At 36.1% G+C, this 15,792-nt stretch overlaps 1 protein-coding gene across 1 annotated transcript; it reads right to left on the bottom strand.

Moving 5' to 3' along the window:
• Positions 1 to 613: 613 nt before the first annotated feature.
• LOC311077626 (caspase b-like) lies at positions 614 to 15,048 on the bottom strand. Its single transcript, XM_084106203.1, has 8 exons — positions 14,922 to 15,048; positions 3,024 to 3,297; positions 2,698 to 2,840; positions 2,225 to 2,398; positions 1,860 to 2,112; positions 1,645 to 1,728; positions 1,286 to 1,395; positions 614 to 1,144 (listed from the first exon to the last, which is right to left on the bottom strand). The coding sequence occupies exons 2-8, from the start codon at positions 3,286 to 3,288 to the stop codon at positions 1,013 to 1,015; spliced, it is 1,161 nt and encodes a 386-aa protein (XP_083962329.1). The 5' UTR covers positions 3,289 to 3,297; positions 14,922 to 15,048; the 3' UTR covers positions 614 to 1,012.
• Between the last annotated feature and the right edge of the window lie 744 nt (positions 15,049 to 15,792).

Genomic DNA, 15,792 nt, shown 5'->3' with positions numbered 1-15,792 from the left:
ATTGCTTTTAGCAGCGCTCAGTTTTCCCATTAGTTGTTTACATTGGTATTTGTTTTCCCGGATATCCTGTAGTATTCAATCAGACGATGACTTTGTTTGCGTGTCATACGCATCAGACGTTCAGTCAACGGTCTGTGGTCGTCTAGTCTTCAACCACTTTTCAATTCATTGCTGAGGAATAACTGACCTCAGAATATCCTGACTGACCAATCAGAATCAAGCATTTCATAGAGCTGTGAAATAATATCAGTTTAGATATTCAGCAACTCAACTGGTGTGTTTTTTTGTAAAGTCATTTTTGGCTCACTGTGTGTTAAACACTATTATCTTATAATGAAATTATTAAAACTATTATTCTTAGTTTGTACTTTGATATTTTACAGTACCTTTTTATATTTTTTGTTCATATATTTTTGTTTTATAAACACATTTGGTCAGCAATGAGGGTATTGAGAGCGCTACACAAAAGCTTTAGAGCAACAGGAGAGTTTTGTTAGTTTCCATTTTATTCAGCGATATCAGATTCAGTCTGATATATTTAATATGAGTCGGACGCTTCCCATATGTGAAATCTTCTACAAACAGATGCTGGAGGCAGGAGACAAAGGCATGGTAACAAATTAGAGAAGCTTTATTGATTAATTTGCACTTATCAAAGTTATATCAAAAGTAGAAGAAGAATAAGCTATCTAATGAAAGAAGTAGAGCAATTCTGGATGGAAACTCAGCAGTTAATTGGTAAATATAGTAATATGAAAATAGAAAAGTATATTAAAAAAAATCATATTAAATGAGAGTAAAATGAACATAAGTGATAATTGCATGCAATATACTGCCTGTATATATCTGGAATGCATTTTTGCATAAAATGCCTCTTTAACTCGATTCAAGGCAAGAAACTCGTTCACTGATCTTGAGATTTTGTTCTATTTAGCTTTTTTGATTAAACTTTATACATTTCTTTTGTAGATTTCAGGTGTCTTGCCTTAGACTGATGTTACACTGCACATCCTCAGAGTCCAGGGAACAGGTAGAGTTTCTTGGGAAGGGACGTCCTGTCAATACACGGCATTAGTTTTGCAAATTCATCCTTTCTTAACTCTACATGCTTGAACTGTGGGTCTTTCTCCATGCGTAAGGTGACCTATAATAAAAAGATAAAATTTGAATGTGACAAGAAGCAAACTCCTGTATGTATTTTACCTGAGCAAAGCACTGGAAGAGATTATTTTGCTTTTGGGCTGAAATAAAGCAAACCAATTTAAATGGGATTTTTAACTTGTACCTTTCTGAACAACTCCATAATGTCATCAATATGAGCCCATTTACAGAACACATCCACGATGTACATGATAAAAAAACTTCCTTCGACAGAATCCCTGTATGCACCGATACCTGTGGAGAAAAACCGTTGGTAGGTTAAAGTATTTTAGCAAAGCAACCCAAACTTTGAAACACTGGCCAACATGAACAGACTGCTTCATGTGCTTTCATCAGTTCACCTTCTTCAAAGTGTGAATCAACATTAAAGTAACATTCTTAAAAAAGGACAACAGTTGCTTTATTTTTGAATATGAACAAAATGAACAGTGTTTTGTGTGATCTACAAATCAATCTTGCATCAGAAATCAGTGTTTTACTTACCAGGGAGGCAGGACTTAAAACAGATGAAGTCTTTCTCTATGTGCACAGTGGAGTCTGATTGTATTTTCACACCGCCAAGGTGTTCTGGACAGAGAAACGGTTAATGATATGGATGATAATATTACAGTAAATCTGTGAAAAAGATAAATACAAAGTACAAAGAGAAACAGAAATATGATAAGAAGAGGAGTTGAGTTTTATCAGTAATGTCGTACCTCCTCTGCAGGCTTGAATCAGAATAACCTTTGGTTTATCAATCAGAGCAGAACATTTCTCTGAGTTCAGACTGGAGAAGATGTCGTCAACAAAGAAGAAATCATTGGTGTTTTGCTGGCGATGATAGTTGACACCTAAAATGGCATCTTTATTTTGGATTATGTTCCCATGAGACATCAGAACCACAAAGGTGCTGTCCGAGTCTTTATGTTCAGAACGTGCAGCGAAGTTCCTGACTCTATCAGATATTTCCTGTCAATAAAAACATTTTTTTTTTTACAGAAATGCATAGTATATAATGCATTGTAAAATATTTGTTCACATTTCTATATCCACATCAGAAGTCCACTAGCTCGATACGCACTTGCCCAGTTAGATCTCTGTATTTCTCAACTCTGTAACCCAAAGCTGTCAGCAGCCACTCCATGTTCTCCTCGTCTCTCTCTGCTCCAGCCCTGTCACTTAAGTGCTCAAACTGTATGTTGGTGATCAGCAGAGCTGAACGTTTCCTCTGAGACTTGTCCTTTGGGATATAAACCTATGAGGAAACATCAGTATTAGCAGAATTATAACATTAATAGAGTCACCTGAACTGAAACTATATAAGGAGCATTGTGTGCAAACTAAGAATATGCATTGTGTGAATAGATGAATCAACAATATAAAATTCATAATTATATAAAATAAATAATAAAAAGTGATTTAGATGAACTCCTGAACTCTTGCTGCTTCAGCTGCTGGATGGACTTAAACTCTGCAGGACGGCGGCCCTACAAAAGCTGGACTAGCAATCCCTGAATGCACTGTTTTCACAAAAGTATAGAAACAGATACTTGCATTATTTCTGTTTTCTGTGAGAGTTGTGCTCTTAAACTCTTGGGTGCTATGAGTAATGTCTGGTCTCTTCCAGTCGGACTGGATGGGCTGATCCTCCACAGACACTGAAGCATTTCTTCTGTCCTCCGGCTCAGGCCTCTGAACTGAAGTCAGGAAAACACACATCACAATATATCAACAGCCCGAAGAACATTCTCTACATCTGTCTGCAGCTACAGCTGTTTATGAATGAAAGTCTACAGCATTAAGACTTAGAAGAGACACTTTCAAGGTCCTTGATTTCAGGCCATAAATATTTATTTTATTTTTTTACTTTACGTACTTACCTCCCTGAAGTTTCGACTCAAGGATCTTTGCCTGATGATTTTGGTTGATTTTGCGCAATGCTTGTACTGTGATCTTCCCAGCCTCGTCACTGTACTTATCTACCATGCAATCCACAACATCTGACCGATCAGCTTTCTGAAGTTTTGCTTTAGGAATAGGATCGATGCCTGTTTCCACACCATTCCACAGCTGCCAGTTGAATTTTTTGAAGTCTTCATCAACAAGATTCTCAAGTGCATCAATCATCAGTGCTTTAACGTCCATTTTGTGTCACTAGGAGAAAAAGGCAAAGAAAGAAAAGTCTTGATTGGATAAAAAAAAAAACTTAAAAAGAACGTTTCCAGACTGTTCTCATTTATTTTCCCAAAAAACACCCAAATGGGAACTTTAGGGGAAAGTTTTATGTTTGCAGGTTATTTGCAATGTTTTCCGGTGCAGTGAAAGGGAGAGCATATATTCAAGTACTATATTTTAAATCACTTTTCATGCTTAAAATCAATGTGTGTGTTACCACATCATCACTATATCGTCAAAGTTGTTGTAACACTGTAAAATCTAATTAGTTAGACTTACTTTAAAAAGCATGCAAACCAATTGCCTTAAAAAAAAAACAAGTAAAGTTAAATAGGAATTGTATGTTGAACTGACAAATACTTAGTTAGTGTACTGTCTCACGGATTCACTCAACGACACACCCCAGCCAGCATCAACTCAGCACACCTGGTCCCGATCACAATCACCGGAGTTCTGATTCACAGTACCTGCACCTCATCACTTCACTCACCACGCCAGCTCTGCATATAAACCCCAGTCAGTCCACAGCTCACTGTCCGGTCTCGTCTTTCGACGCCTGTGACTCTCCGGTTACTAACACTTCTGTCTGGTTTCAGGATTATGCTCCACCGGTTTGTGATCATCTACATTGATGACATCTTGATCTACTCCTCCAACCTCGATGAACATGTCCTGCAGGTGAAGCAAGTTCTTAAACGTCTCCGTGAGTACCAGCTTTACCTGAAGTTAGAGAAATGCGAATTCCATCAAGAATCCATGCACTTCCTGGGGTACGTGATTCGTCCAGACGTCATCTCTATGGATCAAAATAAAGTGGAAGCGGTGATCAACTGGCCTAAACCTCAAACCCTGAAAGAGCTGCAACGCTTTCTTGGCTTTGCCAATTTTTAGCGTCGGTTCATCCGCGACTACAGTAAAATCTGCGCTCCAGTGACATCCATGGTGAAGAAGGGTACCAAACAGTTAACCTGGTCTACTGAAGCTTCCGAAGCCTTTGAGAGTCTGAAGAAAGCCTTCTGTTCTGCTCCTATGCTGAGTCATCCCGATCCTGATCTACCGTTCATAGTAGAAGTAGACGCATCCACCAACAGAGTAGGGGCTGTTCTATCGCAGCGGCAGGGGACCCCTCCACAACTCCATCCATGCGCCTTCTTCTCACGCAAGATGTCCCCTGCGGAGCAGAATTATGATGTCGGTAATCGAGAACTCCTGGCCATTAAGTTGGCATTAGAGGAGTGGAGACACTGGTTGGAGGGAGCCAACCATCCATTTCAAGTGATTACAGACCACCGCAACCTTGAGTATCTCCGGGAAGCAAAGAGATTAAATCCTTGCCAGGCTCGATGGGCTCTCTTCTTCACACGCTTTAACTTCACAGTTACCTATCGCCCTGGCTCCAAGAATCTCAAAGCAGACGCTATATCACGCCTCTATCAATCAGAGACCTTCACTGAGATTAACGAAACTATCCTCCCTCCAGCCATGATTGTCAGTCCCATCCAGTGGAACATCGACAAGCTTATAGCCAACAACACCCTTACCGAACCTGCTCCGCCGGGGGGTCCTGAGGGGAAGATTTTCGTACCTACCAACCTCCGTCTTCCCCTCATGGACTCCGTACACACCTCTCCGGGCTCTGGACACCCAGGTAGCCAACAAACCCTCTCACTTCTCCAACAGCGCTACTGGTGGCCCGGCATGGCCCAGAATACCTCCCGATACATGCAGGGATGCACAGCTTGTGCAATCGCCAAGGTACCCCGACGTCTCCCAGAAGGGAAGCTGATGCCTCTACCAATCCCGAACAGACCCTGGTCTCATCTCGCCGTGGATTTCATTACTGATCTGCCATCATCCGATTTCAGGACCTGCATTCTAGTGGTCGTTGATAGATTGTCCAAGTCCTGTAAATTGATATCCCTCCCCGGCCTTCCCACAGTCTTCAAGACAGCAGAGATGTTATTCACCGAAATTTTTCGCCACTTTGGTATCCTAGAGGATATAGTATCGGATCGAGGACCACAGTTCATATCAAGAGTCTGGAAGTCCTTTTTCAAGCTTCTTGGAGTATCGGTCAGCCTAACGTCGGGGTATCATCCACAATCCAACGGTCAAGCGGAGCGTAAGATCCAGGAGATTGGGAGGTACCTGAGGACCTACTGCCATGAAGCGCAGGACCACTGGAACCAGTACCTCCCATGGGCAGAGTATGCCCAGAACTCCCTATGCCAAACATCCACAGGTCTGACCCCGACCTCCTATTCATGTTCTCCAGTGATTTCACGGATATCCATTCCAATATCTCCCGTGGTCATCTATTCCCAGTATCTCCAAGTCTGTATCACAGAGTCAGAATCCATTCCAGTATCTACGGGGCTGCATCAAGTTCAAGTGTTCGCCCTGTGTCCCCCTGTGTGGATCTCAAAGCCTTTCCTGTATTCAGGAGATGCATACCGTGTATAAATAAATCTTGTTAACGTCATTCTCTGTGTCCTCATCCTTGCAGTAGTGTGACATACAGTACTGTAGTTCACTAACACAAAAGTTCTAGTTACTAAAAAAGAACTGAGAGTATTGATCATTTATTAAAATTTAATTGTTAACATTGTTGTTTTGCATGCTGAATGTTGAAGTCTGAGTGTGACTCAAGCATGATCAATTGCAAGATATTGTTACAAATATAGAGAGATTATATCAACCCAATTAGAAGTTTCACAAGGTGTTTATGACATAAGTGTTACCAATACAAATTTATATATATATATTACTTATCTTCCTTTGAAACCAAATAACTGATTTCTTATTGCATCACTGCATCAATAGGAAGAGTATTCCAATAATATAAATGACATTCCAAGTGCCCAACCAAATGGAACACTGATCACCATACCGATGTAACAATATTAGCTCAAAGGGGAAATATTAATAATAATCCATAATTACCAATTATGATTAATTTTTTATATTTGGGTCAGTTAATTAGATTAACTTAAACCAAATTAATATTACAATCAATTAATCAGTTCCAATGAACTCTTCGATTATTCATTTATTCTAGGAAAAATGTATCTTTCAGGGTCACTGAAAAATTAATATTTCTTATCGTGTACAGCAATTAGAGCATGTAACAGATCGTCAAAATCGTAAAAGGGAATTTGTATGCAAACAGAGGATCAGAAATCAAATTCATAATTGTGCACAAGTTTTATTAACTAAATCACAAACATAACTAAACAAACAAACAAACATACATACATTCATCCATACATACAGTACCAGTCAAAAGTTTGGAAACACTACTATTTTTAATGCTTTTGCAAGAAGTCTCTTATGCTCATCAAGCCTGCAGTTAAAAAAAAAAAAAAACAAACAAAAAAAAAAACAGTAATATTATGAAATATTATTACAATTTAAAATAATGGTTCTCTTTTTTTAATATACTTTAAAATGTAATTTATTTTTGTGATGCAAAGCTGAATTTTCATCAGCAAGTACTCCAGTCTTTGGTGTCTTATGATCCTTCAGAAATCATTCTAATATAATAATTTGATACTCAGTTATTATCAATGATGGAAACAGTTGTGCTGTTTAATATATTTTTTTGGAATACTTTTTTCAGGATTCATTGATGAGTAAAACGTTAACAGCATTTATTCATAAAAACAGCATTTATTCAAAATAAAAACATTTCTAACAATATAAATCGTTACCATCACCTTTTATCAATTTAACGCATCCTTGTTGAATTAAAGTACTAATTTCTTAAAAAAAAAATAGTTATTGTTCCCAAACTTTTGAACGGTAGTGTATATTGTTACAAAAGATTTCTATTCTAAATAAATACAGTTCTTTTTAACTTTTTATTCATCAAATAATCCTGAAAAAAGTATCTCAGGTTATAAAAAAATATTAAGCAGCACAACTGTTTCCAACATTGATCATAAATCAGCATATTAGAATGATTTCTGAAGGATCATAAGACACCAAAGACTGGAGTACTTGCTGATGAAAATTCAGCTTTGCATCACAAAAATAAATTACATTTTAAAGTATATTAAAAAAGAGAACCATTATTTTAAATTGTAATAATATTTCATAATATTACTGTTTTTTTTTGTTTTGTTTTTTTTGTTTTTAACTGCAGGCTTGATGAGCATAAGAGACTTCTTTCAAAAGCATTAAAAATAGTAGTGTTTCCAAACTTTTGACTGGTACTGTACATGCATAGGTAAAGTGGTGAGTGATATGGAACCGGAAGCAGGAAATAGAAATATGGAGCAAGATCTATTTCAGTATGAAAAGAACCATCAGCTGATCATTTTCAGAGCACCTCATTAAATTGATATACTGTACTTGCATGGTCAGTTGCAATCGTGGCCAATTCTTGAAGTGGTTGAAAAATGAGTCTGTGAGTCTGTTGGTGTGTCTGTGAGGGTCAAAAGTCATGGTGCAAGTTGCAATCGTTTCTTCTCCATTGGATGAAGAAGATAGGATGAACTTTTGTATTGTCGCTGTTCTCATGGCTGGAGTGCAGATTGTGGCCTACACGCTCTGGGCCGGCAGGACATAGAGAGCACATGGTGAGAGTTGCGAGGGACTTCGTCCGTGTTGAATGACGTCACTGAACTCCTGAGTTTGTCCTTGATGCTGGAGTGAGCACATGTCCTGGATGCTTCGAAGCCTCCTGCCCTGGGCCTGTTGAGGCCATGCTGGAACACACGGCATCCTTAAGGCAAGAGTTGTCCGTTTTCTTCTTGGTTGAATTTAAGAAAGGCAGTCTGACTCGGCCTGCAGAGGCCTGCAGGGCCCAGTGGGGGGGGGGGGGGGTGGGAAGGGGTGTCTTTCATTGGGTGTTTAAGAGAAGAATCTTCAAGATTCTTATAATTCTAATGCGTCACAAAGTTTGCAAAATGTAATGTAAATTAACAAATTGGGGACGCAGATTGGAGTTTATAGAGATCGAATACGCCACACATCTGATTTTGGTAAACCATAGTACACTGTTAACCCTTGCTGTAAAATTCTGACAATATTATACCATTTTCCATTAAAACAGTAATATACCGTAGAAAATAAAAGTAGCCTACAGGAATATACTGTGAATTAACAGTGCTCAAAGTCGACACTCAGAGGCTGTTTTCCCAATCACACCCTATACCCTCATTCACTATTCCCTACATTAGTTCACTAATATAGTCCACTTGAATGAAAAGAAGTGAGTGAATTGAGACACTGATGAACACCTGATAAGCAGAATCACTGAAGGACAGAGAAACAAGAACAGAAAAAAGAGAAACACAAAAACTACAACTGAATTCCAGCCACACTGAGTGTGAAACCAGTTTACAAACCAGTTTACGATTATTTCTTTCATACATGTACAAAAGTTCTTGTTGAGAATTAACAGAGATTTAGTTATTAATAAAGTTTGTTGTCACCATGATGGAGATCAGTATTTGCTTTAGTTGGTCTCTTGTCCCTGGACTTCTTATCTTTTATCTCTCTCTGGCTGCTGTAACAGTGAGTTTATAAAACACATTTGTTATGGCAAGAAAAAGTCAAGAGGAAGATGATTTTTATTTTTTTGCGATGATGTCACAATCATCCTGGACATGCCTGATTTTCAGATTTTTCCTGTATATAATCATTGAAATTATAGTTATCTCATATTTAGCATATATCTGTGATTCTACTAAATGAAATCAATATTTCTGTAATCAGGTCTTCCGAAGAATATTGTAATCATATAGTGCATTCAATTTTATTTTACTCCTGCTTGACTCAGACCCACACAGATATCAACAATCAGCATATGAATCTCAACAATGGTGAAAAGTTTCATGTCGCAATGCATGCTGGGTTCCAGGATAATATAAAACTCCCAGCATGCACTGCTGCATGAATAATAATAAAAAAGAAATATTGCCACCATTGTTGAGATTCATGTGCTAAATTGTGATATCTCGGTGTTTCTAAAACACAGTGTAGCTCTTTTTCTCTGGTTATGCATCATGTGTTTAAAAAAAAAGAGTCATTGTATCTTATTGCTGCGTTTTCACAGTGGTGGTAATGTAACACTTTTGATTGAGGATTAAACTCTGAATAAGTGAGAATGAATTCCTTAGTGAATGAACAGGCAATATGATGATTTTGTCATCATAATCATTATAACTGCGGTCATTCATAAACTGTGTGTGCACAAGTGTGACTTGCAAAAACACAGCTCAAGCAGCAAAAGAAAAACTAATGTTTTAGCATCAGCATCCCAACTAAAGCAAGCACTGATCTCTATAACGGTAACTTCAAGCCAAACATTTTCAATTAAACATCTCAATAACAACTTCTGTATGACAGAAATAAAGTCATACTGGTTAATAATAAGTGTAATAATGTGTAATGGCTGGAAGTCAGTCGTAGTTATTGTGTTTCTCTATTTTCTGTTCTTGTGTTTCTCTTTTCTTCAGTGATTCTGCTTACAATCACTTACATATTCCCTTAATTATCTCACTGCATCGTTACTTTTTACTCGTAGTGTGGATTGTCCTGTGGGGTTGAAAGGGTTATCAGTGTAAGATAAAAAAGACACACCCACAAAATGTATTTTAACAGTAATAAACTGTAAGTTATAAAACAGGTTTATACTGGCAACACTGTTGCCAGTAGTTTACTGTAAAATGTATTTTTTGGGTCACCATTGTGCAGAAGAGTAGAGCCTGTGCTTCAGTCCAGGAGAAGATCTACAAACATTGATGATATGCTGCATGTTGCTTTATTTAACAGGCAGTGACTGTGTAGTTGCTGATCCAGTGGAAATCTCTTTATGTTCAATAGTTTTTTAGTGGTCTCAAATGAAAGAAGTTCACAGTAATACTTTGCTCACATTATTAATGCATTATAAATTTAAGTTAATACATTTAAATGACAGTTGGTCAATTTAAGGCAGTCGGTTTCTGCAAGTGTAATTAGTTAACTATAAATTTAGTACATTTTTACAGAAACAAACTAGATTACAGTAAAGAACTGTACAATTAACAGTATTTTACTGGCAACAGTGTTGCCAGTATTTTACTGTAAAAAACCCCGGTAAGGTCTAACAGTGTATGCAAGAAAGTCTGAAAATCATGAGGTGGGAAGATTAGATACATGTCTACACATTTCTCAAGAGGTTAATACTTATGAGTAACAGGGTTGGGACCACGGCTCTCAGATGGAAGTTTTTAAAAGATTTGTTCGTGCATATGCCAAATAATTGTGTCTGATTTGTCTCAGTCGCTACACCGATGAGTTAAAACCAAAACATTTTAGGAAAATCAACATTAATTTATGTTGAGTCAGTTTGTGTGATGTTCTCTCAAATGTTTCAGTTGTATTGACAATTCAACATTCAGGCTTTGGGCACTCAGAGTTTAATGCTCAGTACTGACACCTGTATTTACTTAGTAGCTCATTACTGTATATACATTGTGCATAATTATGAGCAACACTGTCAATACAATTAAACTAATTTATTTAGAATAAAAACTAAATTAACCTGTTAACTGTCACGCCCCTTTTTTTGAGTAGACATGAAAATTCACATTTCGAACTTAAATGGTTGTAATTAAAGAATGCTTTGGAATATAGACGTATAATTGGTCTTGTTTTAAAGAAAACATTGGGCAGAATTTTGTAGAAGTGAAATAAATTAAGAAAGTGAAACAGAAAAAAAGTTATAGAAGTTTGAGTTTGTGGAAATATACTTTTATTTATTTTATATAAAATATATATTTTTAAAACCTGGGCGACTCTAAAACTGCAAAAAAAAAAAAATCAAAGTAAAAAATCTGAACAATTTGTGTTTCAAAAATTAGGTTGATATCTCAAAAAATGAGCTTTCAGTAAGATTTTGTTTGGGCGCAGTACCACACTTTTTCACTAGGTGACAACCAGACTCCATTACTGCCCATATAAGGGCACCTCCATTTCCATATTTGGTTTGAGTGATCTGAACCATTATTTCCACAATTTTCATACAATTTATGAAGTAGACATTCTATTCAGAAGTAATATGGGAAGTTTGGCAGATTTTGATATGAATTCAACCTCTAAGAATCACATAAAAAGAACACGTATGTGCGCTATAGCTCGCTGCCACATCACAAATGGTGAATCTATTTTTTTTTTCTTTATATTTAACACATTTTCAGATCCTTTTTCTAAAATAATTGAATGGATGGTATCTTTTGAACTCTTGGCATGAAAACAAACTGAGGTCTCTACCATTCTTTCATGATTTTTCATGTTCATTGCTATTTGAAAATAAAGGTCTGAACACGCCTTAGGAATATGAAAATATTCTTGTTGCAAATTGATAAATTACGGCTCCTCTGTAATTTATTTTGAAAATCAGTCACCAAATATGAAAACTAGAGATTGTAAGCTTTCAAATGATATATAGTTTGTCAAGATTAGTTTAGGTTTAGTATATGATATTACTGTTTTAAATATGTAATGGATTTGGGCCCACCGGTGGGCCCGTGACACTTAACAGGTTGCAAACAGGTTGCAAAATGTCTTCAAATAAGTTAAGTAAGGGCAATTCATATTTTTTTTTTTTTGAGTGTATTAGCATCAAGGTGAAAAAGGACTTTCATCATATAAAACAAAAAAAGATAATATGAAGTAATTTTACCTTGCAGGAGAAATCAGGTTATATCAGCTAACGGTTATGCTTCAGTAAAACCTTGTTTTTTCAGGTTGGTTGAATTCAGTTATAATCGGTAATCTCAAATTTATTTCATGTCAACAAAACCTGTTTTTCATGTTGGTTGAACTCAGTGATCATCAGTAATCTTAAATCATTTATTTCATTTCAACAAAACCAGTCATTGTAGATTGTACCACATGAAGAATAGTTTCTAACAGAACAAAAAAAAAAAAAAGGTTGGTGTATACTTATTATAATTACATCTATATATATAATGTTTATATACTTAAAAAAAAAAAAAAATTAGCCTACCATTTAACCATTTAGTTAATTATAACATTTGTTTATATTTACTTAACACTATATAAATAATAGGGAAAAGCAGGTTAGAATAATTTTACTTGATTATCATTATTTATGCATTGCTCATGTGAAAATTAATCTTAATACTTGTAGCTACTCTTATTTAAAATTACCCACTAAGCAAAATGATGTCCAAAACACGTCTTTTCAACGTCTTTGTCACAAAAGTCGGACGTTGAAAAGACGTCCACTGAGGAGCCAGAATGAAAGTTTTTATGACGTCTTTTTTTGACGTGTTCTGCACGTCTGATATAGACGTTCATCGAACCTTCGTACAAGGTTAAAACTAGTTCAGATGTGGCCATTGTGGACATATTTCAACATCATTTATGGTCTCATTTAGACATAATTACTTTGACTATTGCTGTCAGATGATCTTAGTGAGAATTAACAGAGGTTTAGATGTTGATATTTCTTTAATTTGAAGTGTCACCATTGTGGTGATCAGTGTTTGCTTTAGTTGGGCTCTTGGTCCCCTTTCCTTTTACTTTAACTTTTATTTGACTGCTTTATCTGTGTGTTTGTAAAACACAATTGTTGTGGCAGAGAAAGCCAATATTAAGTAAGATCAGCTGTTTTCAGCTTATTGATGATGATGAAATCATCACAAAACAAGCATCTAATGTTGTCAGATGCTTTGGCATTCATAACCACCAACCTTGTGGGACTGCAATATTGATGCCTAAAGCATTAAAATGATCACTTATTTGAAGGTGTATAAAAAGCATGTGCACATGATGTTTTGAGCAAATGTATCATATCACACACAGACATCAAGATTTTGGATATGAATCACAACAACGGTGACAATCAAAACAAAAAAGCTTGGGAATTAAGGATGAGTTTTGTACTATGAAAGCTACCCATCATGCATTGCAGCATGAAGCTTTTTTTTTTTTTTTTAATTGTCACCATTGTTGTGAATCATATGCAAAATCGTGATGTCTGTGTGTGACTATATGATACATTTGCTCAAAACATCATGTGCACATGCTTTTTATACACCTTCAAATAAGTTATCATTTTAATGCTTTTGGCACCAATAATGCAGTTCCACAAGGTTAGTGGTTATGAACGCCAAATATAAACACAAAACTTTAAACACAATATTAGATGCCCATTTTGTGATGATTATGTCATCATCAACATTGAGCTGATAACAACTCATACTTTTTCTAGGCTTTCTCTGCCACAACAATTGTGTTACACAAACACACTGTTACAGCAGCCAAAGAAAAGTTAAAGTAAAAAGAAAGGGGACCAAGAACCCAACTAAAGCAAACACTGATCGCCACAATGGTGACACTTCAAATTAAACAAATATCAACATCTAAACCTCTGTTAATTCTCACTAAGATCATCTGACAGCAATAGTCAAAGTAATTATGTCTAAATGAGACCATAAATGATGTTGAAATATGGCCACAATGGCCACATCTGAACTAGTTTTAACCTTGTGAAGGTTCGATGAACGTCTAGATATCGGACGTGCAGAACACGTCAAAAAAAGACGTCATAAAAACTTTCATTCTGGCTCCTCAGTGGACGTCTTTTCAACGTCTGACTTTTGTGACAAAGACGTTGAAAAGACGTGTTTTGAACATCATTTTGCTTAGTGGGTACATTTTTGTCAAGAGAAAAAGGTTTTATAATTGTATTTCTACAAGAAAAGTAGGCCTACACTTTACATTGTTGCTTGTTATTTTCTTCCGTCTTACTTTCACTTTCACTATTGCGCAATTTCATTTAAATAATGCCTATTTTTATGATATTTGTTTTAACATTCAATAATTGGCCACAACTGCGAGAACTTGAGACGTGACTCTGCTATTTCCTGTGATTATTTTGCACTGAAAAGAAAACTGAGTTCATGTGTGTGTGTGTGTGTGTGTGTGTGTGTGTGAACTTGTATGAACAAAACGACCCGCGTGCTCGCGCAGAAACAACGATACGTGGCACAAAATATTGCAACACACAGTCTTTTGATTAGCCTATTAATGAGGACGATAAATAGGCCTATTTCAAATATCGCGACAGAAGAACGCGAGTGACACATAAGATTTACAGACTAACTGTTGCAGACCTGCACCACAGGACCTTGATCGTCAGAACATTCTCTCTCAGAAAAAAAAGGTACAAAAGCTGACACTGGGACGGTCTCCATTAAAAAGGTTATTCTAATATAGGTACAAAAGTGTACATGTTGAAGGGGGACCGCCCCAATGGCAGGTTTTGTTCCTTTTTTCTGAGAGTATAAGGAAACCATGGTGGTGGGAAAATTATTTGTCAATTATTTTGTATTCTCTCGCAAAAATAAATAAATAAATAAAAATGTTGCGTTACTTTACTCGCAAAACTTTTGTGTTCTTTGCCAGAGAAAGCTAAGTTTCCCGGGGGAACATTTGTGAGGAACGCATTATCCGAATTTCCTCCCACGTTCCAGCTCACATATTTGTTCTTCACCATTTTAGTGGCTTCGTGGCAAAAAAATCTGTAAACTAATATCAGATATTGAAATAATTGTTTAAAGTGAAATATAGGATGCTCTACTCACGTCTCTGGTGATCGGGGTTTCGTGTAGAGTCTGTCTTGCTTAAATTTTGGGGGTTTCACTTTGATCCTATTCGTCCCACATCTGAGCGCGCGAGCCAACAAGCAATGAAAGCACTCGAGGGGTAACGCGGGCTAGTTGTAACACGCTTGTTTTAAATACTTCAGCACATGCTAGCATGACGGAACTTGGTGTATTAGTTGCCTTATCAACATTATAGAGAAACAAAGAAAATTGAAAAAAAAAAAATTGAAAAAGAAATTGGAAGATATCCATAGACATTTATTAAACCATAGCAAAAGTAAATTTCTTACTTAAATTAAATTTTCATCTCTATTTTTGTGTTTATTTAAAATTAGACAAATCTGTCAAATTTTAATCTCCAATATGTTATTTAACAGTTGAAATAGTTTTTTAATGCCTCGCTAACCAGCAGAAGACAGTAGTCAGGTTTAAATCCCAGTTGTGCAGGCGGGGCATGTTGTCACACTGTGTTACAATGTGCCCCTATTAGAAATATGCTATTATATTCTATACTTTTATTAATTCTATTGAGAAAACATGAGAAAAAGGTGAACAAAGAGTAAATAGAGATTGAATTGTCTCAATTGACTGAGAGTCAATGCTCAGAAATTATTTATTTGTTTTGAACTATGTTGTATAGCTGTGTTTTCCTGTGCTCGTAGTCAAAACTCAAAAATGAGTTTATATTTAATTATTAAAAAATGCCATTATTTTATATGAAAAAGTTAATAATTGTGTTTTATTTAGAAAATATTTTAGTTTGTCTTGTGTATATATATATATTTTTATTAGACAACATACTAAAACACTGTGAACTATAACAAACGTCTCAGGTTACAAATGTAACCTT

The sequence above is a fragment of the Abramis brama genome (genome assembly GCF_963993115.1).
Source record: "Abramis brama genome assembly, chromosome: 2".
NCBI classification, from domain to species: domain Eukaryota; kingdom Metazoa; phylum Chordata; class Actinopteri; order Cypriniformes; family Leuciscidae; genus Abramis; species Abramis brama.
Note: the sequence above shows the minus strand (reverse complement) of the source record. Positions and strands in the feature narration are given on the sequence as shown.